The sequence below is a fragment of the Lingula anatina genome, chromosome 1 (assembly GCF_051362555.1).
Source record: "Lingula anatina isolate TDL-2025a chromosome 1, LinAna3.0, whole genome shotgun sequence".
NCBI classification, from domain to species: domain Eukaryota; kingdom Metazoa; phylum Brachiopoda; class Lingulata; order Lingulida; family Lingulidae; genus Lingula; species Lingula anatina.
Genome location: NC_141767.1, coordinates 3235960 through 3260025, shown reverse-complemented (window position 1 = coordinate 3260025; position 24066 = coordinate 3235960). Strand labels below are relative to the sequence as shown.

The window sequence follows — 24066 nt, the reverse complement described above, 5'->3', positions numbered from 1 at the left end:
TAAGCCCATTCATTTCTTCTTCCATTTTACGCAAATTAGAAGACAACAAGTCAGAAGATAAGGATTAGTTGTAGACAAAAATGCCTTCCCAATTCTTTTTTTCATTTGTTTTTATTGTCTTTTATTACAGATATTCCCAGCAGACCATGTGAAAACTGCTCTAAGGAGCATTTACAAATACAACGTTCTACCTTTCAAAAATGGCACCATGGGAGCTGTAAATGGTGCTCGGCCCTCTGGGAAGGCTGACACCTGCGCAGTGCAGTCCGAGGAGTTCTGGACGGGGGTTAACTATGCCTTAGCTGCTAGCATGATTCAAGAGGTCAGTGATTCTGATTTATATAAAAGATGATATCATATTCACTCTTAAATGATAATGTTTATCTCTATGATAAATTAATTAACTGATTACCTGATCGCAACAGATGTTTTTGTTTATTTTTCTTATCAGAGAGTTTTCCTGTTTACTTAGCATCTAAGCATTTTTATGTTTCACCTCATTCTAAGTCCATAAAAGAGACACAAGGTATCATACTTTAAAAAGAATAAACTTTTTATGACTACTGATGGCTGAATATTTCATCTGTTGTCAGGGTATGTTGGAGGAGGGGTTCAAGGTGGCCCAGGGCGCCTACCACACCCTGTATGAATCCTGGGGCCTGGGATTCCAGACACCAGAGGCTTACTTTGAGAACAACAGGTACAGGTCACTGGGTTACATGAGACCCCTCAGTATATGGGCAATGCAATGGGCACTGGAGAAATACCACCCTGAGCTGATGAAAGGGGAACAGCCGGAAGCAGGGGGTGACTCACGTGGATTAACAGGGGGTGGAGATGAAGCTAAGAAACAGAACGCACACAGTGAAAAGAATATATGAATATACCATTGGGGTATGAGAGAATAAGAACAGAGCTATTTGTAACTAGCCATATGCTATTAGATATTTAGAATTGGTATGTGGTGGAAAAATTATTTAGAGACACCAGGACAAGACAAGACAGGAATTACTGGTGGAATTGTGTGCACAAGTCATATATTTGTCATACTTACATCAAAGCATTGTTTCTTTCCATTAGCATTTCTTTGGTCATGGCCCAGGCGTGGTTTGATCTCTTCGAGACTGTGATTTAGACTGTCTCATTCTAGAGAAGTTAGTGGCAATATATGCATTTAGAACAGAGACAGTTTTAACATGTAGTTTTTTTTTCTTTCAAGTAAATCATGAACAAATTAATTTGCATGAAGAATGATAAAAAATAACCTCCTTTCTGCCAAAATGTAGCATTGTGTATCATGATGGAAAGTGATGCAGTGAATGAAAAAAGGTATAAAATTTAAGAATATTCCATTAATGTGCAGATTGATTTTGCCCCCATTTCACATTAGAATTAAAACTGTAACATTCATAGGCAGCCTGTAAACTAAGTCAGAACCCTATTTAAATATGGCCCCATTCAGAATGAGAAGATCTGAGTGCTAACTGGTCCACGGTTTAAATATGGTATGAAAGGAAGACTGCTTAATCCTGTAATGGTCTCTCTGCCTCTCACATGCCTTCCCACGCATCGTCCTTGCAGGGGCACAGTAATTTTAATCTCAACTCCATTCAACCAGATGCATGGTGAGGTGTGTGAAAGGCAGAGAGACCATTACAGGTTTAAGCAGTCTTCCTTTCATGTAGTGTCGGCCATACTTGAGCCTTGGACCAGTTGATACTGGAATCTTCTCATTCTGAATGGACCCTATGTCTTTACCAAAGAAGGTAATTTATTTATAGTAACATATAGGCAGTATATAATAGTGATGTAAGTTAATTTCAGTACTGATTACCTAAGATTTATCTCACTACCAGAGAGGTGTCTTCACCTTTACATCAACAGTGTCTGTTGATTGAAAATTATATCCGAAATTTTTTATAGCCACCCTAAAAAAACAGTTCTTGTCTCACTCATGTTGGATCTTGCCAAAATGATATTATTTCGACTACAGCTGAAACCTCTAGGTTAAAGTTTTTTTACAGATGTTTTAAGCTGTTTTACAATGCTTTATAGAGTATTTATCAACTTGTTGTTTAAATATACTGGTATGTTGAGGTCACGTTCCTCATTTAACACTTGAAATAGGCCATTCAGGAAATACTTCTGTACTTCACTCAAATTTCAATCTCTTACCATTAATATATGCTACAATTGATTGCGTCATTTCACCTTTGTCTGGTTTGTCTGTTTATTTTCAGCTAAAATGTGGCCATTTAACTACCATTTTATCTTTATAGTTGAGTTTAAAAACATTTTTTAAATGAAATTTGACCATTTAACGCAAGTTGCATGTGCTGTTATAGAATCTCCTCTGTTTAGTGCAGTCATAAGCACTACTGTTCATACATATAACATATTTGTATGCTTTTATAAAATGATTTCTGATAGTGCAATTTTATGTGAGTGAAAATGTGTGTGAAGTTGTGTATTCTCTGCAATTTGGAAAATTTGGAGTAATTTTTATAGAAATTGCATTTTAAAATATTACACAGAACAAGTAGCATCTAATGAATCTAACACCTTGGGTTTTTTTCTGTTTATGAATTGTTTGTTGGTAAGCAAAATAATACCACATAGTAAAACTGATCGAGTATTTTTAATTAAATTACAAAGTTATCAAATTGTTTATTTAGTAGACTGCATCTTTGTTAGTTCTAATGATGGTTTAGTACCATTATTGTATATAATCTGGTGTATCTATGCAATATATAACCATAGTAGTGAGTGGGTGCAGTGCAGTGCTGTGTATGGGAGATTGCAGACACTACTGGGACTCTAAGCACAATTTACTGACCATCTTTTTCTTCTACCTGATACAGTGTGGAATCAAAAATAAAAATAACAACATATATCCTTCCAAGTGTTTATTAGAGTTAATATATGATAAGTATGCAGTAATCCACAACCACCATAAATACAGTGTGCCAATGAAATAAATCTCCAAACTCACTCTGGGACCCAACAACTTGTTTAAGGTCCCAGTGTTCTAGTCATACCAGTTCACACACAACATAAACAACCAGTTAGCGAGAGTAAGTTCACCAATTTACAAATAAAATTTTTACCTGACGAATTAACAAATCGAGGTAACATCCAAGGTAAATGTGAAGAAAGACAGATAAGACTTACTGACCAAACTAATGGTGGTAACAATGAAGTCCCAATTCATAAGCCTTTGTCTGGCATTCACTACCCTATACTACATATACCTACTATATTCAATGAGGACAAAAGGAATTAAGAAGATAACAAAAATAAGACTTACTTTATTCATAACAGCTGTTGAAATAAAATGGAGATTCATAAACATGGCAGTGGTTACCAAAAGTGCGTCAAAAAGCAGAATAATGAAATGAAATGCTGACATTATTTAAAATAATGCCTGTAAAATGTACTGAAATAAATAACACTTGATAATAAATAACAGAACTGATGTGGTGCACTAAGCACAGTTGAAATAAAACAAATCCATCTATCTTACCTCACATAGCTGTCATTTTAACTTTTCTGTAAAAGACACTTGATTTACTTGTAACAAAACTACAGTGATCCCGAAAAGGAGACATTTGCCCCATGATTTTTTCATATACTTAACTGATCCAAATTAAAAGTCACTGTTCATAAATCTTAACTTCAAATTAACTTGTGATCAAGATCTATATTATGGGAACATTAATTATGTATTTCAGCTTCTAATAATATAACATTCTTGTGTTAGAGTAAAACAAGTTTAAAAGTAGAGACCATTAATTGCCTACCTACTATCTACTGAACCTTGGCAAAGAACAGACTGAAAAACCAGCAGGTTCACACACAAATATCCATTTTTGAATTAATATTTGACTGATTGCATGCTGCAATAACAATCATTTCACCCATATACTTACTTTAAAATATTTACAATACACCCCCATCCTGGGATGCTGGTGTTACATACATACATCTACATGTTAAGTTGCATTGTTGATGTATTGAGCACTGTTCTGCTGCCAGTAGCCAGGAGCAGGTTTTTTCTTGGTCATTAGCCAATCCCTGTCCTGTGCCTGGATATCTGAATTGTTCTAGAGGCTTGTGGCTGTATCATTATCGTAGCATAATTTAGCAGATTTATCAGGCTGGATTGGCAAAAGTAAATAAATAAATGAAGAAATAAATAAATTAAATAATCTATCCTGCCATGCATATCTAGCATGTAAAATTACTGCTTGCTATGTTTTTGAATTACATCATTTTTGATCTTATGACAGACATGTCAAGTTTATTTGTTTATTTTTTATCCTTAAGCTTCACATATCAAACAAAAAAAGCAGTGTCATCAACCTCTTTAAAAAAAGAAAAAAAAGATGAAAATAACATAATTTATGCAGTGTTTTTTGTTCTTTGGTAAAATTTCTTAATTGTGATAACTTAAAGATGATCTACTGACCATACCTATAACACACAATTTTTGACCACTAATTTACTAGGAATGCAATGTAGCACAGCATAATTTGGCCTGAAGCAGTGTTAACAACAGTGCTGTTGTTAGAAAGCTGACATTTGGCAAAGTAGTCCTTAACTATACACTAGCTAGCATATATTTGTTAAGACCTCAAATACAAATTATATGACTTCAACAGTGCAGAGATTTAAGTTATGAGGAACCTACATTTGTAAGTGCTTCAAGTCTTTCATATATTTACAATTTTTATCTACATGATACTTAGCAACTGCATGCTAACTTGTTCCGTCTCCCTCTTACCCATTCCCATTTTTATACATATATGATACAGAACATGTACTATGATAGCTAGTATCAAAGCAATAAAACGAGAATAAGTATTTGAAAAAAAAAGCTAGTCAACGCCATGTTCCTTCTGTTTTCCTTTCTACAAAGTAAAAAAAGAGCATGGATACCACATATCATATAAGTGTTGAATGCCTCTTTACAAATCCCATATCTCCACTACATACATGCTTATATTAAGATTACACACCATAGTTAGGAATATTTAATAAATTACATGAATATTTTTTCAACCCATATACCTGGAGGACTTTGTTCAGAAATTATTGAACTTATAAACATGTTTCTTATTTGAAAAATTAAGAATTTGTTGTAGTGTGATGTGGTGATCAGTGATGACTAACAGCAGGTAGACAGTGACAGTGTGTTAGGTGTGACAGTGTGTTAGATGTGACAGTGTGTTAGATGTGATAATGTGTTAGGTGTAGTGTGATTGCATCATGTTTGTGATTATATGTTGAATGAAAGCATGTTTTTTCCAAACAGTGTGTTTAGTTGTGTCATGTTACACTGCTTGTCTGGTTTCTGACAATGTTATGTGTAAATGTTTTGACTCCTGAATGTTTTAAAATAGTAAATTTAACACTGAAGCGACCATGACAGGGTTACCTGCAATGATTACTTGAGTAAAACCATCAAGTGACATTTTTTTTTTGGTGTCCAACTGAATGACTAGTGAAAGCAGTTCCCGGAAGCTCATTACGTCGGACACTAAAACAACTAAGTACACTAAGTAGTTCTACTGAGAAACTAATTGACCTTTAGCTATATACAAAGCTGACACTCACGTAACAAGTGCAGAAGAATTATGCTTAAGTAATATATCTTCTCTTCTCTCTCTCTCTCTCTCTTTCCATCAGTACTGTATAATGTTTGAGCTGCCATAAGGACATGACCGTTGCTGGACACAGAAAATGACCACTGCTCTATGTGGTATATATATATACAAGGTTGTCATAGAGACATAAATCCTGCAGACACTGTACTCCACTCATAATACTTGTTGCACTGTAGGTAGCAGTTTTTTTTATAATTTGCCCAGCATTTCACCTGTTGTTGTTGTTGTTGTGTTGTTGTTTTACCTGAACTCTATACTAGTTAAGTCTATTGTATCCCAGCCTGTTATTCATATTAGTCCATTCCTCTTTTGTTCATCACGTATCCTGCATGCAACGGCCGCCACTAGCGCAGCACCTTTTCCACTCCCATCATGAGATAACATGATTTTGAACTGAAAGATACAATATAAATAAAAATACATACAATGTAAATAAAAATTGATATATGGATGTCAAATCAATCAAATATGGAAGCAAAGTGACAACATTTATCACAAGATCATCACTGGGCCACTGTAAACTTACCAATTGGTTTTAATGTATAGCCAAATTTTTAAAATTGCCAATTTTCTTTGAATGACAAACTGAATAAAATTCTAGATGTCTCTATAATACATAATGTATGATATTTAAAATGTATACTTAAAATACCGCACATAAAACATCCTTATATCTTGAATCTAAAATTCCTGTCATAACATTTGTTGGATACATTACTGGATAGTTATAATGATAGTGTTTTTGTTACAACAGCGTGCCTAGTTATTATTTACTCTGTTACCTCTTTTTTTTCTCTGACTTGTTATTTGTAATATAACATGCACTATACACAGGGTTAGATGGGATAATATACTTTTCAAACACACCCGTTTTAATGTGGTTACACTACCTAATCACAGTGAGCCTCATAGGTAGCCTTCTTAACACGTGAATAGAGTAAATATAGTTTATATTATGTAAGTTTTCTATTTAGTTAAGTAGAATAGTTATGTTAGTGCTGAATATTATAGTGATGTTTTCTTTAAAAATTAGGATATCATGATTTGTACTTCAACTCTTGAGCTAGCCTAAGAGAGTCATATTATTTACAAATTCCAAAGAAAAATGTATGTTTTGTTCATGTAGAACTACAGACAGAGCTTTAGATAAGTAATAGTTAATGAGTTTGATTACATCATTCTTTCTTTCTTTTTTGTTATTTTCTTTTCATTAGGCTCATATTTTAGGGCAGGGTGTATATCACATTAGTCTACAATACACTGTTCAGTGAAGTAAGTACTGGTACTGTGATACAGAAAGGAGTGCTTGTTTTCACCAAGACAAGACAGACAATATATAAACAATATGTTAAGTTTAAACCATACAGTGCTGTCAGTGATATGGATAGCCCCCACCACTGTAGAGAGCTACATTGCCATAGTTCTAATAAGGACAACATTATTACAATAACCTTCAGGTTAGGTGTACTTCTATCACCACTGTGACCATGGTCTAAGATATCATCTCTCTAATAACAACCTTCACAATCAATTATGCCTTTGACAATGTCTTTCCTAAGTTTACTCATTCTTAGTCGTTTTGCCACAGCAGCGACCAGAGCAGCACCCTTCCCGCTGCCATCATTGGCCAAAAGCACCTTGAACTGAAATGCCAAGGCACAGCATTAGACCTGCAAGGGGCAGAGTTTGTGGTGTTGGTCTGATTTGATTGGTTCTCATATTTGGCAGTTTGAAAATATGTCAGCCATGTTTTTCTTGTGGAAATGGGCCTGAAAATTCACTGGATATGTCAGCCATAATTTGTTTTCACTTGTTTTATTTTATCTACTTTTGAATTACATTCAAAAGAACCTACAGTCATTTACAAGTATTCTAGATCAGGTGCATTGACTTTTTCCTAATCTACCTTGAAGTTGGTCATTCAACCACATGTGGGATTGTACTGCACGTGTAAAAGTTTTGAAAATTTGGCTCCGTTTTCTGTAAATAAATTACTGGGCCAAAGTGTGTTACTGCACTGTGTATGAAAGGCAGCAGTGGTGTTATATACGGACAAAAAAATGTAAAAGGTCAGAGGTATACAACATTGTGTGAGGTGAGACCACGATAGCTAAAAAGCAAAAATCGTTACATAATTTCTTAGATCAAACTAAATCACTGCAAACTCAAAATGTCTCATACTTAAAGCAAAAGCAGATAAGACTAGCAGAGGCTGAACAAAATCAAATCTGAGAAAGAGAAAGTTTCTCTAACATATAAGCACAATATAGCATAAGCGCTGTGACTGTATAGTTAAACTTTCATGTGTCTATGCATCATAAGAATTTCCCTATTTACAGTTTTTGGTTTTTATAAAATAACTAACTCTAATTTTTCAGAATTATTACCAAAACTATTTCTTCTAACAAACTCCCACCATTTATAATATTCATATGTCTTCCACCATTTATAATATTCATACGTCTTTTTACATTGCTCTATGTCGCTTATCATCTTGTCAGCTCCACATCAAAATATTACAGCTCTATCAACCCAAAGACACTTACTTTTAACCCTTTGTTGACCAACTGTGAGACCTTTTGCTCCATGATATCACCAAACTTGGGATGGAATCTGTATAGAGAGCCGTCCACCGCTATTGTGACGCTGGGCCGGGCTACTCTGTTCAGTAGTACTGCACAGCCTGTAATACAAAGACACATTCAGGAGTGGAAAACCTTTGGAAAGTGCTATATAATATAACTGCAATGCCCCTATACTACTTGCATACTACGAAACTCATTACAATACTAACACTGTTTCACTTATTTACTTATTCATTTACTGACACAATGATCAATATCAATGCCATCTACATGACAACAAAATGTAATTGCTTTATAAATATATATGATAACAATGTGCTGTTCCACATTACAGAAAATATCACACAGCACACTGTAAATGATTTAGAGACATTATATAATGATATCTATCTACATACCACATGAAGCTAAATGGGCTGCTCGGCTGGATACTAAAGAACAAACATATTGCACATAGTGGCAGTCTGCATTGCTGTAATTCTCAATCCCAAGGTCATACTCTAGTACAGACTTGGTATTTTTAAAATCATCCCTCTTGTCACTGAAAAATGCCATAATTTTGTTATTATGTAATTATAATTCTCAATCCCAAGGACGTGCTAGTACATATTTTGAAAATCATCTCTCCTGTCACTGATAAATGCCATAATTTTGTTTTTATATAACAGTAATTCAATCCCAAGGATGTACTAGTACAGATTTTGAAAATCATCTTTCCTGTCATTGATAAATGCCATAATTTTGTTTTTATATAACAGCTATCAATCCCAAGGTCATGCTTGGCAGTTTAAAAATCATTACCTTTGTCACGGGAAATAAGGGCATAATTATGTTATTATTGTGATATACTAAAACAGAGCCATGGAGAGTCAGTGACAAAATATTCTCTGAGCCCAATATTTCATATGGAAACTTACCTTTCAATTTCTGAGATGTACTTTGTATAAAAGCGCCCTGGAGTTGATAGGAGATCGGAGCTCTGTCCCTCGAAGAGCAGTCCCTCGTTGACCAAACGCTCCAGGTAGAGGCGCGCTAGCTCTCCCAGGTACATACCCGACATCATCTTCTCATACCTGGATTGTTACATAGAGGAGGATTAGGACTGTGCAGTACACATTTCACTTACATACACCGATTTCTTTGTTTTTTACATTTTTGGAGGGAGAAGGGTGATTTGGGGTAGTAAGAAAAAGGTTGAACAATGAACAGGGGTTTCTAAAGCAGAAAAAAAATGCCAAGAAGAATCAAATTTCTGATATAAATCAGAAACATTCATGTCTGAACAAAAATGAACTTGAAGGGCAGCTTTATTCTGTCTCTACTCGCACATGTCTGTCAATAGAAAGCAGCCAAGTAATTGAAACAGAACACAAAAATAGCACTAAAACTTACAGCTGTTTTCCTGGGTTGACTGAGAATTTTGCATCTAATTCCTGATCATATTGTGTTCTTATAAAATCCAGAACACCATTGTCCCCAAATGCTCCCCACTCTGTGTTGATTATAACCTGAAATTGGAGCAAAAATTATATTGTTGCAACAAGCATCAGTATCATTATAGACATGATAACCATTTTAACCCCCCTTTTTTCTAATTTAACCAAATGACATATTACAGGTTGAGAACACATATAAAGTAATTGTGACATATAAAGTAATTCTCTCTTCTGACATGCTTTTGAATTGTATTAAAAAAGTAGAAAGAAATAGCTCAGTGACCTTACAACTGTAACCAATGGACTCTCAAGATTTTTTAAAATTCCATTTTAGATTGAAACAAAATCATGTTTGTCCTAGATCTGCTTTCTAAACACAGGACACTCTAGTATAGTCTGCATGGATTGTGTTAGGTGTGACAACATTGTGCTGGGTGTGACAGTCTAAATGTGTCTCTTACCTGTCTGGGTGCTCTCTCATCACCATCCCATGTCTCCACTTTGTCTAACTGTTCCATGTAGCAAGCATTGCTACCAGTGCCTAAAACCATGTCAAAGCAATCATTAATGGGACTGATAAAAAATTCTATGCTTTTTTCTCACAATATTATGTGCAATGAAATGTTTATACTACACTCAAGACACCACAGCATTTCATCATATCTCTCACAATTCATTTCCTGCTTCCTTTAATATGACCCACATTAACAGGAAACTATAAATTTTCAGATTTTGGAGAAAAATCTTTTTAACTAAAGAGCAGGAAAAAATCAAAAAGAGTGGATAATAAAAACTTAATACACATTACAGGTTTCATTTAAGCACTTTGGAAATACAATATATCATTTTAATGCAAATTTGAATAAAACCTGTGGTTATAAAAAATTAACCTGAGGGCTCTTTGCATGCATAGCACTGATGTATGTGCTGGTATTTTGACTGGCAAATTATGAGTCTGTTGTATGCTTACACACATGTTCACCATGCTGTCTGGAATTCAGTTTGATCAAGGTTGTTCTAAGACTTTATGCCAGACGTCTCAAGGTGCCTAACTATGGCAACTGTCCCAGTCTCTCTCTTTCTCTCTCTCTCTCCCTCTTTCTCTCTTCAGGTTGCAAGACCTTATGCCAGACACCTCAAGGTGATCCAATATGGCACCCGTCCCAGTCTCTCTCTCTCTCTCTCTCTCTCTCTCTCTCTCTCACCTAAAATAAGTCCAATCTGGCAGTTTCTGTCTTCGTGTGCACAAGATATCTGTGCTCCTACTGTGTCATTTATCACCGCTACACACTCCACATCAATGTCCTGTAAATATAACACTAGCACTGTGAACATGTAACAACAGGCAGGGGGGTCATTTTTTTGTGAACGCCCTCCCCCCTTCTTCCTGCTACCATTGTGACTGGTCTAAACTTTGTTTTAAAAAATCATGTTTATTATTATTTTTATCAAATTTTTTTGCGATAAAAAACTTGGATTGAAATAATCTGTTAATAATCTGTTACTTTCAAGATTGAGTCACTGAGACATATAACTCCAATGTTCATAATCATTTTTTTTTTCTTTTAAAATAGAAATGTCAATGTTATTAAATGGCAGCCCTGGAGTGGCAGAAACTATGAAACTGTTTGCAATGAATTTTGTTGACCAAGCTAATATCACTAACTCCACAGGGATTCTGGCCAAATGCAGACCAACACGCCCCCTCGTGGCACTAGTAGAGTTACACATAGAAAAGCTGGTATGTTTGAAACAAGAGGAGGCACGTTACTCTGTTAATCTGATTGCATTCAGCAAAAGTCCCCATGGAGTAAGTGCACATTACCTTGGTTGACAAAATTCAATGTAAAAAGTCCCTAACATTCCAATGTATAAGAATTTAAAAGTATCAGCATCAAGCTGACTGGAATGTTTGTTGTTTTCTTTTCTTACAAAAACGAAATGCTATTGTCAATATTGGAGTTACTTGGACCATTTCCAAATCGAAACATTTTAATACAAAAGATGCATTCAAATAGCCTTCATCCATACATCTGCAACAGGCATTCAAAAATTTATCAAAAGTTGATGCTGGCACAGATAAAAAACACTCACAAAAAGACTTCTTTTTGGTTATATAGCCCAAACTACTTGGTAATGTCAACATGACATGAGAAAAAAAATGTTACTGTCCACATCCATAGTATGTCAATGTCAGATGTGTTACTGCAAGGTATGCAAAAAGCTGTTTAATATGGGAGATATCCATCTCTCTCTTCACTGGCCACACTGATGGGTTTGAAATGACCAGGTGTGTCTGCAACTTTGCCAATCAACATTGGGACAGGAAGACTCACTTTTAGTTAACAGTGCCAAATATTCTCACGGCATGTCAACTAAGTGTGTTCGCGTGTAACTTTTATCACAAACATTTTTTTAAAAATCACTGCATTGCACTTTAGTCATGTTTTAAATGATTTTATAACAGTTTTATGTGTAATGTATGTTTAAATCTTATTTTTCACCTCTATGAGACAGCTTATAAATTAATTAATTAATTAATTAATAAACCAGTTTAGTATTACTTACATCCCTCCTCTCAATAGCCTCGTGTAGCAGTCTCACGATGTCTTCTCCCTCCACTCCGCTGACCTTGAACCCCTTCGTCCACTGTGACAGACGGGCCCTGGCCAGACCCTCCTGTTTACACGGGAATGAAAATGTGAACCCCAGGGGCAGCTTCTGGTCAGCTATACCCTCTTCATGCATGAACTTGGAGATACACTCTGCTATGTGGTCAAAGAGCTGGAATTATATGAAACCAAAATGTAACTATGTAAAAATGTAATAATGGGTGTATTCAGAACTTGTTGTTCCGTGAACTAACTAGTCTGCAGATCAAATATGGCGCTACCCACTTGAAAGTGTGCTGAGATTTTATTGATCTGCCCCTGCTGGGACAGCGTGCTTTGAAGGCTGGAATCCATTGTCAAGTGCACACCATATTTGATCCACTGATTTCTTGCAGCCTATCCTAGTATCTTGACAATTGTGTCTTATTGATAATTGTAATCTTAAGCAGGACACACTTATAATATAATTCTTCATCATACTAGTAAATACTGTGACCCTAAGCCATGACCATCCTAGTCTTTTTGTCTATGACTTCTACAGAAAACCTACATGGCATCCAGTGCCTCCCAGTACATTTGGTTATATTTGCTATGGTTTCTGATTAGGATTACTGCAAATAAGGGCGCAATCATTTCTAACTGCATATTCATTGTAACAAATAAAATTGATGGTGATCACCATGCAGTAAACTGGGATAGAATCATTTAAAACATTTTAATATGAAGTGGACATTTACAAATAGAATCTGAGACTCAAGGCACTTCATCCATCTGTTGTGGTATGCTGAATGGCCATATTCCACCACTAACGCTGCTGTTTAAGTGCTAAAAATACCAAACTAATGAAACAAGGTGCGGCAAGACTAACATTGTGCAAGACTAACATTGTGAGGCAATGTCACCAGTCAGAGACATCTCACTTAACCTCTTAACTTCCCAGACAGACAATTTGTTTATAATTATCCTGTAAACTACCAAAAGAGCGAAGACATGGTTTTAAAAAAATTTAAGAGGCCATTTTACATTAAAACAAGATTTATTTTCTCATCATATATGCATATGAATATATTGATAAATGGAGGGATACAGATACCATCTTTTTGTCAAAATGGAAAGATAGATAGATAGATAGCATCTTTCTTTCAAAGAAATATATATATACTAGTATCCTGTTTCGTTTTAAGAATGTTTCTTAAAATCTTGTAAAGGACATTCATGTACGCTGAAAGACCTGTGTCCCAGTAATAAAGTGTGGTTGTGGTTTTCTAGTTGAATCATCAATTCCTGATGACTTCTAATCTCAATACAGCAACACCCACTCGTACCTTTAGCTCTGCAAACAACCCTGTTCAATATATAACACATCCATATTTTATATACTTGATATTGTTGCTGTCATCATCTGATATAGTTTATCAACTGATATGGTTAATATATATTTTTGTGTGTGATATCATAGTAACAGTTCAGCAAATATCTTGATTTCATCAGTGTAAAATTAAATATGGTTTTAATGTTTTTGTGGAAACTGTACATGCGACTACATTCCAATATGGTCCACAAGTAAACTTTTCCTTTCCATGGATCAACATTAACTTTTATGACCATAAATTTGACCTGTCCAAATTTGAATCCAACCTGTCCAACAAAACCAATATTTTTTTTCATTCATACCTGTCAGTGAACTCAGTAAACTAATGTGTAATCAAGAATGTATGTTTGTCCAAAATGGCAAAATTGGCTCAAAAAATGTTCAAACTGAACTTTGACCTGTCCCAGACAGTCCGACAGTAGTTAATGTTATTCAACATGCTCCATTCACACCCAACACATTTAAAGTCACACCTAACACAATAGCACATCAAAAGCAGTTCAATTTTCAATAACAGAAAATGCACTATTCACAAAAAGACAAAGATATGCATCATCTTCTAGTGGGAAATCTTCCTATAAAATGCATCTGCTCTTGTTCAGAAATGATTGCATATGATTAAACGTCTATGCAGTTAACATTTGTATTTTGTGATAATTCTGATTTATAAATAATTCAAACCCCTGTATCAAGCCTGGGTAAGTGGGTTAATTAAATTTTATTAATAAGACATACAGAAAAATGTGTAACATTAGGATGCAAAATATGCAGTATATGTCAGCAATGGCATCAGGATAAGTTAAATATGTAATAGCCAAACTGGATAACATGGAGTATATTCAGAACACAGCCAAACGATGTCCTCATTAGCCCTAGGTACATTTTTCTCAACATTGTTGACCTTGTAACAGCTCTAACCTTGACCAGTCTCTCCGTAAGCAAAACAGACATCAAAATTCCCCTCACAAGACAAAAAGCAATTCTTTTAAAAGCCACAATGATTACCCATTATTGCCTAAAATATTTGATGAATCAGACAGCAGTTGCATAAGTTCCAAGTACATTTTCACCATAAATTTCTATGAAAGGTGTGTCAGGGGCTTGGCACCTCAGCTCACTGCTGATTGGTCAATTCTGTTCCTGTGGTTTTGAACGTCTGCCATGTATTGAATTCGAGCCAAGTTTAGAAAGGTTAGAATGAGATATGTCCGCAGCAGCTTTGGAATGAATGATCACCATCTTTATATATTCTCTCTCACAAAGGTCACAATATTCATACCTTCGTCAATTCATCAAAAGATTATTAAACAAAGTTAACATGTTAAGAATTTTTTCCACTTATTACAACATGTATTTATTTTATTCTTGGACTTTCTGTATTATAGGTATAGTGAAAATCTGGAGGATTATTGATAGCAGACACACTAAATAACCAATGCCATCCTCTCCAGATGGCATCTTGCCAAGACAGAAAAGTAATCGATCCACAGCGCTATGGTTTTATCTGCAGCAGCATGGTTATTCATTACAGCGTGGGAAGACAGCAACATTAACCTGTGCAGCTGAATATACCACAAAATGGACAGCAATAAATCCTATCATCAATAGTCTTATTTTGGGGGTAAAATGGCCAAAAAAAAACATTCACATGACCTTCTTCATGTTTCATTTGGATGAGCTGTGATAATAAATGTGATGGGTCGCAGACAGGAAACAGAGTGACACAATACCTGACCTAGACTCAACACCACATGTGCACACCAGCATGTATTGAACACACTGAAGGAATGCCTTTCAGCCAATCAGAGGCCAGGATTCTGACACACCCCTCTAGTAACAGCATCTAACAAACACATCCAAACATTCCACTTAGCTCAATCTGTCCAAATACTGCACTGGCCAAACATTAACAAGGTCAAAGTCCAATATCATATTGATCTGTTGTTTTCATATTACATTATTATGCCTGCATGCTCACTGCAAATATTCGACAAGGTCATATAAAAGACAACATGCAAAATATCCAGTCATAATATATACAAAGCCCCTGTACTAAACGTGCTTTTGACACCACATTTCACAATAACCAAGCGTGGAATGTTGAAACCACATGCAAATTAAGGTCATTCAGGACACCTGCAAGGGGGCTGATGCAATATTAACCCATCAGGTTCTCCATGTTAAACAGAGATTTAAGAAACAAATGGCAACTGTCTGTGGTGTCTAGACTTCAGGCTAAATATCCTGATCTTATCATGTGTCTTGGCTGCCAAGTCAACCCAGACACACACAAAAAGTGGATTGTATATATATATATATGTGCATAGCCTTCGATCTGCTATACAGGTATTCAATTATGTGTGTACAGTCATAAAAATATATATATCAAATATGGGATCATGTAGCTCATTAGAGCTTTTCAGGTCTGATTATTATTATTTTTTCTTTAAACAGTAATAGTTAAACTTTTTAATGCGAGTCAAAAGGTCTGAACTTCACTGGCCCAAAAGGCTCACAATATTTTGCCTATAATCTTAACAATTTAAGCCAGAACAGTAAAAAAAAAAAAAAAACATGTACCTGAGACGAATGCATACACCTGCAATAATTTGAGTTTACTACATTTCAATTATTTCTTTCACCTAAACCACCAAAATTCTATTTTTGAAAACTTGCCAATGATTTCCCCAAATATTCTTGTAAACATCTCCACAGCACTCAATTTTAATTCCACCTGATACTACGTAAGCATTATTTGAAAGTACTTGGAAAACACCTTAATCGAGGGGGAACTCACCTCTGTGTGCCAAAAATAAAATGAGAGTGTGGTGAAAATAATTATGCATAATGGTTTTCACTTTCTTTGGTAATACAATATTGTAAATATCTTGAGAAAAAGGTTTTAATTTAACATAATCAGAGATGCTCACCTCTAGATGGGGGTTGGGGGTGATGGTGGGGGGGGTTCAGGGGAAGGGAATAAACAACACCCCAAGTTCTAGGACTGGGTTCCCATGCCTAGATCGATCTAACAGGATCGATCCATCTCCGAGGGGTTTCTCGCTAAATTGCATTCAGTTTAAACGGCTAAGATGTCTGACACATCTACTGAAGCTGCTAATTACCCCTTAGTGGCTTCAGTAGGCGTGGCAGACAACTAAGCTCAAGTTGATTGCAATTAAGCGCTAATCCCTCGGAGATAGATCGATCCACAGTTAGTACAATAGGCTCTGGGAATGGTCCCTAAAAGACAACCATCTGTTCCATCCTTATCCCAGCCCCCTCAGAAACCCACCTCTTCCGCTGTTCCTGTCATGATGAAGTTTGGAACCAAGAAGATTTTACTCCTCATAGACACCTCGGAACCATTCAGCCTGATCAGCAACACTCTGAAGTTGGTGCCCCCAAGATCCAGGGCCAAGTAGTTCCCTTCCTCTGGAAAAGAAACAACACAGTCAACATTAAATTCTCTACATCACTTTTTTTTTAATACCTTGGATTCCTTGTACAAAAATATGACTGTTTTGGTACCATACAGGTAAGTCAATGAAAACACCTGACAAAATAAATATTAAACCTACCTATTCACAATGAATAAATGAATGCATTGTCCATTGGCTAACACTTTTCATTTTTGCTTGAACTGGTTACCTGTTGCCAGCTGCAAGGCAAATTCTCTCACCCTCTACCAGGGTCAGAGAGTGAATTTTTATCACTAGATATTAACAGATATTTCTCTGGCTAGTCACGCACTGTGAATTTTTGCACAAAAAATGATGTCATCACCCAGCTAGCCTTTGGTAGAGAGTTAAATTCTGTTACACACAGTCATTGAATTGATATGGAATCTCTGCACAGGTGAAATTAAATTCTGCAAGGCATATCCAGAGTTTTAATACTTCTCATCTATTTCTTTAAAACGGGGTTCCCATACCTAGATCAATAAAACTGGATCGATCCATCTCCAAGGGATTTCTCGCTAAATTGCTTTCAGCTTAAGCGGCTTAGATGTCTTGCACGCCTACTGAAGCAGCTACACAATAATTAATTACCCCCTAGCAGCTTCAGTAGGCGTGACAGACATCTACGCTGCTTACATTGATTGCAATTTAGCAAGAATCCCCTTGGAGATAGATTGATCCACAGTTGGTACGACAGGGTCTGGGAATGGTCCCTAAATGTAAGCCAAGGAGCTTTGGTATTTACAGATAAAGGTAGATTTTATGATGAGTAGAACATAAAACAAACATTCAGACAACACATTGCCACTTAGTATCATGGGTCCATAATAATTAAATATGACTTGAGAATCCCAAATTTCAGCCTGTAAAATTCCAGCCAGACATAATTTCCCCATCATAACTCCAAGCCAGTTGATGGTCTTGCAGTTGTATTTCAGACAGATAGTACTCTGAAGATAACATCTGCCTATCTGGCCTGTACCTCATTGAGGTCACCTTTCCACAGATACTGATCATGATCAGAACGTGAATGACTGCTACTGCAGAGCATACTTACTACATAGGTGATGGTGATATCAAACTGAGTGTTGACTGGGACAGTGATGCTGACAATAGTGATATAAAACTGACAGTTGACTGGGACAGTGGTGCTGACAATAGTGATATAAAACTGACAGTTGACTGGGACAGTGGTGCTGACAATAGTGATATAAAACTGACAGTTGACTGGGACAGTGGTGCTGACAATAGTGATAATAACTGACAGTATTGACTGGGACAGTGGTGCTGACAATTGTGATATAAAACTGATAGTTGACTGGGACAGTGGTGCTGACAATAGTGATATTAACTGACAGTGTTGTCAACACTGAACAGTGCTATAAAACTGACAGTTGACTGGGACAGAGGTGCTGACAATAGTGATAATAACTGACAGTGTTGACTTGGGATAGTGGTGTTGGCAAAACAGGCATAAAACTGAAAACTGGCTGGGAGTGTGGTGTTGACAATATAAAACTGACAGTGCTGACAAGATGGGAACAGTGGTGCTGACAATAGTGACATAAAACGGACAGTACTGAGGCAAAACTGACTGTGATGTAACTTTATATTTATCAATGGTGTCAGGACAATAAACATCAACATCTGTTTGCATGCATCTGAGTGGTGTAGGTGTGCATGCGTGGATGTGCATGCATGTAGGTGTGCATGTGGCTATATGCATGCACATGTGTAAATCTATTAATGACACTCATATCTGAACCCCGTGTCACAGATATCACAGTGTTTATCTTACCTGTGCCATCAGGTATAGATCTGACGTATGTTGGGAACATCTTGATAGCTGCGTTTGGATTTGTTCCTTTACACAGACCCTTGTTCATCTCATCATCCAAGAGCTGCATCACCTTCCGTAGCTGCACGTCAGAGAGCTTTAGCTCTTCCACTATTCTTTCAACCTGCAAGTAAGCTACACATTTAAACAAGAATATTTTTCTTTTTTATTGATTTTATCATAACTTTGTTAACTTTACACATCACCCATTCATTCAAATCCACTTGCAATAGTAAATTTTGCACAATCATAATACCCAGTCCCTAGATAGCAGTGAAACAATCAAATACTATGTAATCTTTTTATAGTGTATTTAGCCATCAATTAAATACCACACTTTGTACCTGTTTCACCTCAGTCATTTTAGCATATACTGCATATCTTCTCTTCACTTCTTTTTTTTTCTAATTATTTACGTATGTGATTTCATGGCAAAAGTCAGCACAAGTTCAGTAAGCATGTGGATTGAAAGGATCTTTATACTTCAATAACTTTATACTTCAATAATCTTTTATAGCTACACCAACAGAACACTGGAAAATAACAGTGAGTTACTGGTCAGATTATTCACATTAGGTGGTCAAAATCAACAAGTTTCATAACTTGCAAAGTATTACTATTACACAACACTAGGGTTTTATTCCAATTATACTGGCTCAGGTACAGCAACTGCTTATGTCATTCATTACTACACTGTACACTGATTATGAAGGACACAGATTTCGTAAGCAAAATGGAGGCACTCCATTGGTGATGTTGATCATTGTTGGCTATGATTTTGTAAACAAGTACAGCACACAAGGCACGCAAACCTGCAGTTCAACTATACACCTTCATGCCATAATTATTTCCACAAGGTAGAGTTTTCAAAATACTATCAATTAGTACTGAAATGTTGATGACTGAAAAAAAATGCACAATTTGTTTATAAAAAACTTTTTCTTTATCAAAACAGCAATCGAGGGGATCATTTCTAGGTCAGGGTGAATATAATAAATTTATTTTGTTTTTACGATGACTGAATGTGACTGAATGTTTTTATGACCCCAATTGAATATGACATAATTACTGTAAAATTGTTTTTTATTTCACAAACAAATTTGTTTTTCAAAAACACTCCTAGAAGACTTATATTGTTTTGCAAAGTGCAGGATACAAAAAAGTTTAAAGTTCCAAAAAAATATAAAATATCACTTCTGCATTTCTATACATATGTCTAAGTGTCCTACTCCTACGATCTATTTCTGCAAAAAAATAATAATTATCCACAAAGCTATAACAGCGATTGTGGTACTAATAAAACAAGACCTGAGGAATGTTTATATTTACATCAGCAAAGGTGACCCGACTACTTGTAGGAATTTTCCATGTACACACTGCTGAGATCTCAAGGTTATTCACTGGATAAAACACATGTGCGTCAGTCTGGCTGGCACAGCGTCAGTAAACCACACAGATACTCACTGATGAATTGTTTACTATGAAAAGTTTGAGAAGTGTAGGAAATAAATAAACAGTTGATTTTGTTTTGGGGTCTTTTAATTTTAAAACACCTGACTTAAGAAAAATACAAATAACATACAGTATGCATGCAGTTTCTAAGCATAAAAGGTCAGCACTTAATAGTAAACTATGCTAGCCTTAGTCTAAGGGAAGGGGCATTATTCTGTTATGTGATACTGTATGTATACACACATATAGCTACTAAATATATATTGAGACATTCCTGTTTCATATGACACTAAAATTTCAAATATTAATGGGGTATGACGACTGAATGTGTCTGAATGTTTTTATGACCCCAATTGAATAGAAATACAGAACGGAATTTAATACTACCTGTATTTACTGATATATGGTAAGTTAACTGAACGGGACTGAAACTAGACTTCTGTTATATAGGAGGTGAATAACGGACAACAGGTTACCCTCTAAATCAGACCAGTTACCTAGATAGTTCATGATATAGGGAGCCTGAGGTCATTAAAGCTGTGGCTATTGCTAAATGTGAATGGGTCAAAATGCACTGATGTTAGCTTGTCTTGACTTAAGCTCAAAGTACTAGTAAATTACTGCTTGTCCTGTAAGCAAATTAATGAAATCTACTTAATTTGTAAAAAAGAATTGTCATCTTATTGGCTTCCATGAATGCACCCAGCACTAGATTTGCACACACTTCTGTGTTTACTACATGTTTGTTCTTGTTGTTTTCTAGAGCAGGGAAGGCTAGCCAAGCCCCAGTGACTGATGTCTTATAGCATGGTGTAGGTGGAAAAAAACAGACCCGAGACACAAACAATATCCTGGTTCTACACTAAAAAAGATTAAATTTTGGATTCCGGGAAAGTCTCTGTATCCAAATTTTGGACACTTGCTGTTTCACTATCAGGAAGTGGAAGAAAGAGGCAAATATTTTTAACTTCACTAATTCAGTAACAGCTTACTACTTGTACAAGTCTGTGTGAAAAATGACCTGAAGTCCAAAATCTAGAGGACCCTCCCCACCACCACCACCAGCACCAGCACAGGTGTGCATAAATGAAAGGACACATGTGTGTGCATATAGTGGTGTGCAATGTAAATATCAACATATATAATATTTTGGAGAAAAAAGACAGACTTTTAAGCCAAACTGCAAAGTAATCTCAACTTTCAAGAAAGTTCCAAAACTTGTTGGACTCGCTGTTCTAGTAAATCTACTCTTCTAGAATAATAACTATGATTGAATGTGATTCAGCCTACAGTTAGTTGACTTGGAAACTCGAATGTTTTAAGGCATCAGAAACCATGCAACTGCACGTCAAAACCAATGCAACAACTCAGCTCAAGTATGAAAATATAAAATCAGTAAAACGTCTTAAATATTGACACTCCCCGACAAAAATATCATATCTGTAATCTATACAAATCCCATAGAGGGTGCATGTGGTCATCATGCCTACGGGATGTGAACGGAATCACAAAGATATGATACCGTGACCTTGATCTTGGGTCCCTGTACTCTAGAACCTGCAGACTACAGTCTGTAAACTGTTCTCACTTTCAGACATGCTGACACAGGGGACGATGGCCTTAAACCAAGTTCATTAGATAAGTTTGGCTTTCATTAATCTTAAAAGAAATGCTATCTTAATTGCTATGTCAACACTTAGGGTCTTTATAACTGTACTCCTATGATTGTGCCCTTAAAGCGTAATTAAAAAATCATTAAAAGATGACATGACTTATTGGAATAAACTGATGCATTCTCAATAAATTTATCAAAGGGATAGGGGTTAATAAAATATAGAAAAAGTTTTGTAATTGATAGTCAGTTATGTAGTTTTTAGCCAAATGATTTCCTCCCCCTGACTTAAAATCAAACCACTTTATTCATTTATAAGTAATGATTTGTATTCCATCAAGATAGAATATTTCTAATTTTTCACTCTACAATTCCCCCCCCCCCCCAAAAAAAAAGAGGGGGGGGGGATTTAAAGACTCAAACCCAATTCTGAAAGGCGAAATATATTTTATCACCTAAGACTGATAATTAACTTAAACATTTGGAGAATTTTATATGCGAACAAGAGCCTTGAGATTTTTAATCATGCTTATCCAAATTTTAAGTTGTATGAAGAGGTGAAGTTTTTTTTTTTTTTAATCAACAGCTTAATATTGAAATAGTTATACAAAGAAAACCAGATTTTTTCAAGTAATTTTTTAAACCAAGTTTTACTCTGCGTGTTTGCCCCTTATGCCCCTTCCCCCACCCTAGGGTCTTCAGTGTGTAAATCTGATACCCAGCTGTAACAAAACTCTGTTAAATTATTTTCGTCACAACCACCATATAATATATAAATAGTGTAACTTGTTGTTGATAACAAGTTGTTGACTCTCTGCTTGGATGAGTTTTATGCAAAAATGCCCTATGTCTGCATACCTCGCCTTGACAAAATGACTTTAGCACGACAATAGCACAGTAGATGTATCATGCGAAATGGTCTACTGCACACTCGACAATGGTAACATAAATGGCCTTCCTGACTTTGTGAGACTTATACAACATATCTAACCAGCACAGGGAGGGGGCAGCACACAATGCTTGTATTCTCTTTCAAAGGCTTGCATGTGGCTATCGCCATGGGAACTGCACTGTCTTTTGGAGCAATTGTTCTTACTGTCATTTCACCCTGTAAATTGTTGTCAGGATGATTTAAACCACTATTTTCTATCATGATTAGGATTGATGACCAATTAAACAATCAATCAAAAGTTATAGATTTTTGTGCAAACATACATAATACCAGGTATGCTAGACATTTTACACTCGAAAACATACACATATGTTTGTATGACTTTATAAATTACATTTCATATGTTTACATTTGCATTCAGTATAAAAAATTCATAATTGTTCCAAACATCTTGATTTTTGGCAGCAGAATGGTCCATGTGTGGCCTGCAGAGTCCCAAGGTTACCAAGGTCAAACCGAGGACTCAAAATGCAGGCCCTTTAAAAACTCAAAATTTCCCAAAAATACATCTTATAATGAGTGTTTAAACAATGTGTGCATAAAATGGGGGCTTGTCAACATTTTAACACCTGTGATTGGATGAGACGGCGGTCACATTTGCCCAGCCCACTTCACTGTACATCCTGGCTTAATGCCGTCTGATAAACGCACTCAGTTGACCAGCTTAATTTCGCAAGATTTAGAAAAACCAACTCATATGTTTCATCAGAAAAATACTCTTTTACGTTCTCACTGACTTACTGTTCAGGCGACAGGTAATGTGATGCGTCATATCGCATATTTAATAGAATTCGAAAAGAAAACGAGACGTCCTTATTTGTTGAAATATTCATGGGTTTCGAAAGAGATGGAGGTTAAAATTTGCCAAATCATAACATAAAAATTTACACTTACTCGTTCTTTATCGTCCATGGTAGTTCCATGAATTGTCGGATGCATTTGGACCTATGTTGTGAAAACCTGCCTGCTTGGAACCTATGTGATCTTTGGACTTAATGTTGATAATTACTGATCGAACCGTCTGATGTCTTATACGGCCTCTCTGGAGGTGTGTAGGTCACGTGACTATTAACGTCATCGT

General features: G+C 35.9%; 2 protein-coding genes across 3 annotated transcripts in view; one reads left to right on the top strand and one right to left on the bottom strand.

Annotated features, from left to right (window-relative positions):
* Positions 1 to 2902, top strand: part of LOC106159236 (non-lysosomal glucosylceramidase) — a 12097-nt gene extending 9195 nt beyond the window's left edge. The window contains exons 16-17 of the mRNA XM_013535451.2: positions 131 to 322; positions 594 to 2902. Of these exons, the coding sequence (XP_013390905.2) occupies positions 131 to 322; positions 594 to 881 (480 nt within the window). The 3' untranslated portion in view covers positions 882 to 2902. The remainder of the gene's footprint in view (positions 1 to 130; positions 323 to 593) is intronic.
* LOC106159237 (hexokinase-4) lies at positions 2892 to 24066 on the bottom strand. Of its 2 annotated transcripts, XM_086999475.1 has the most exons (12): positions 23880 to 24066; positions 18931 to 19093; positions 16967 to 17106; positions 12256 to 12471; positions 10893 to 10992; positions 10149 to 10228; positions 9644 to 9759; positions 9169 to 9324; positions 8650 to 8792; positions 8213 to 8349; positions 7186 to 7309; positions 2892 to 6059 (listed from the first exon to the last, which is right to left on the bottom strand). In XM_086999475.1, exons 1-12 carry the CDS (start codon positions 23922 to 23924, stop codon positions 6037 to 6039), a joined length of 1443 nt encoding a protein of 480 aa, XP_086855601.1. In that variant the 5' UTR covers positions 23925 to 24066; the 3' UTR covers positions 2892 to 6036. The 2 variants fall into 2 exon arrangements, with proteins under 2 accessions (XP_086855601.1, XP_013390907.1); XM_013535453.3 differs by lacking the exon at positions 7186 to 7309.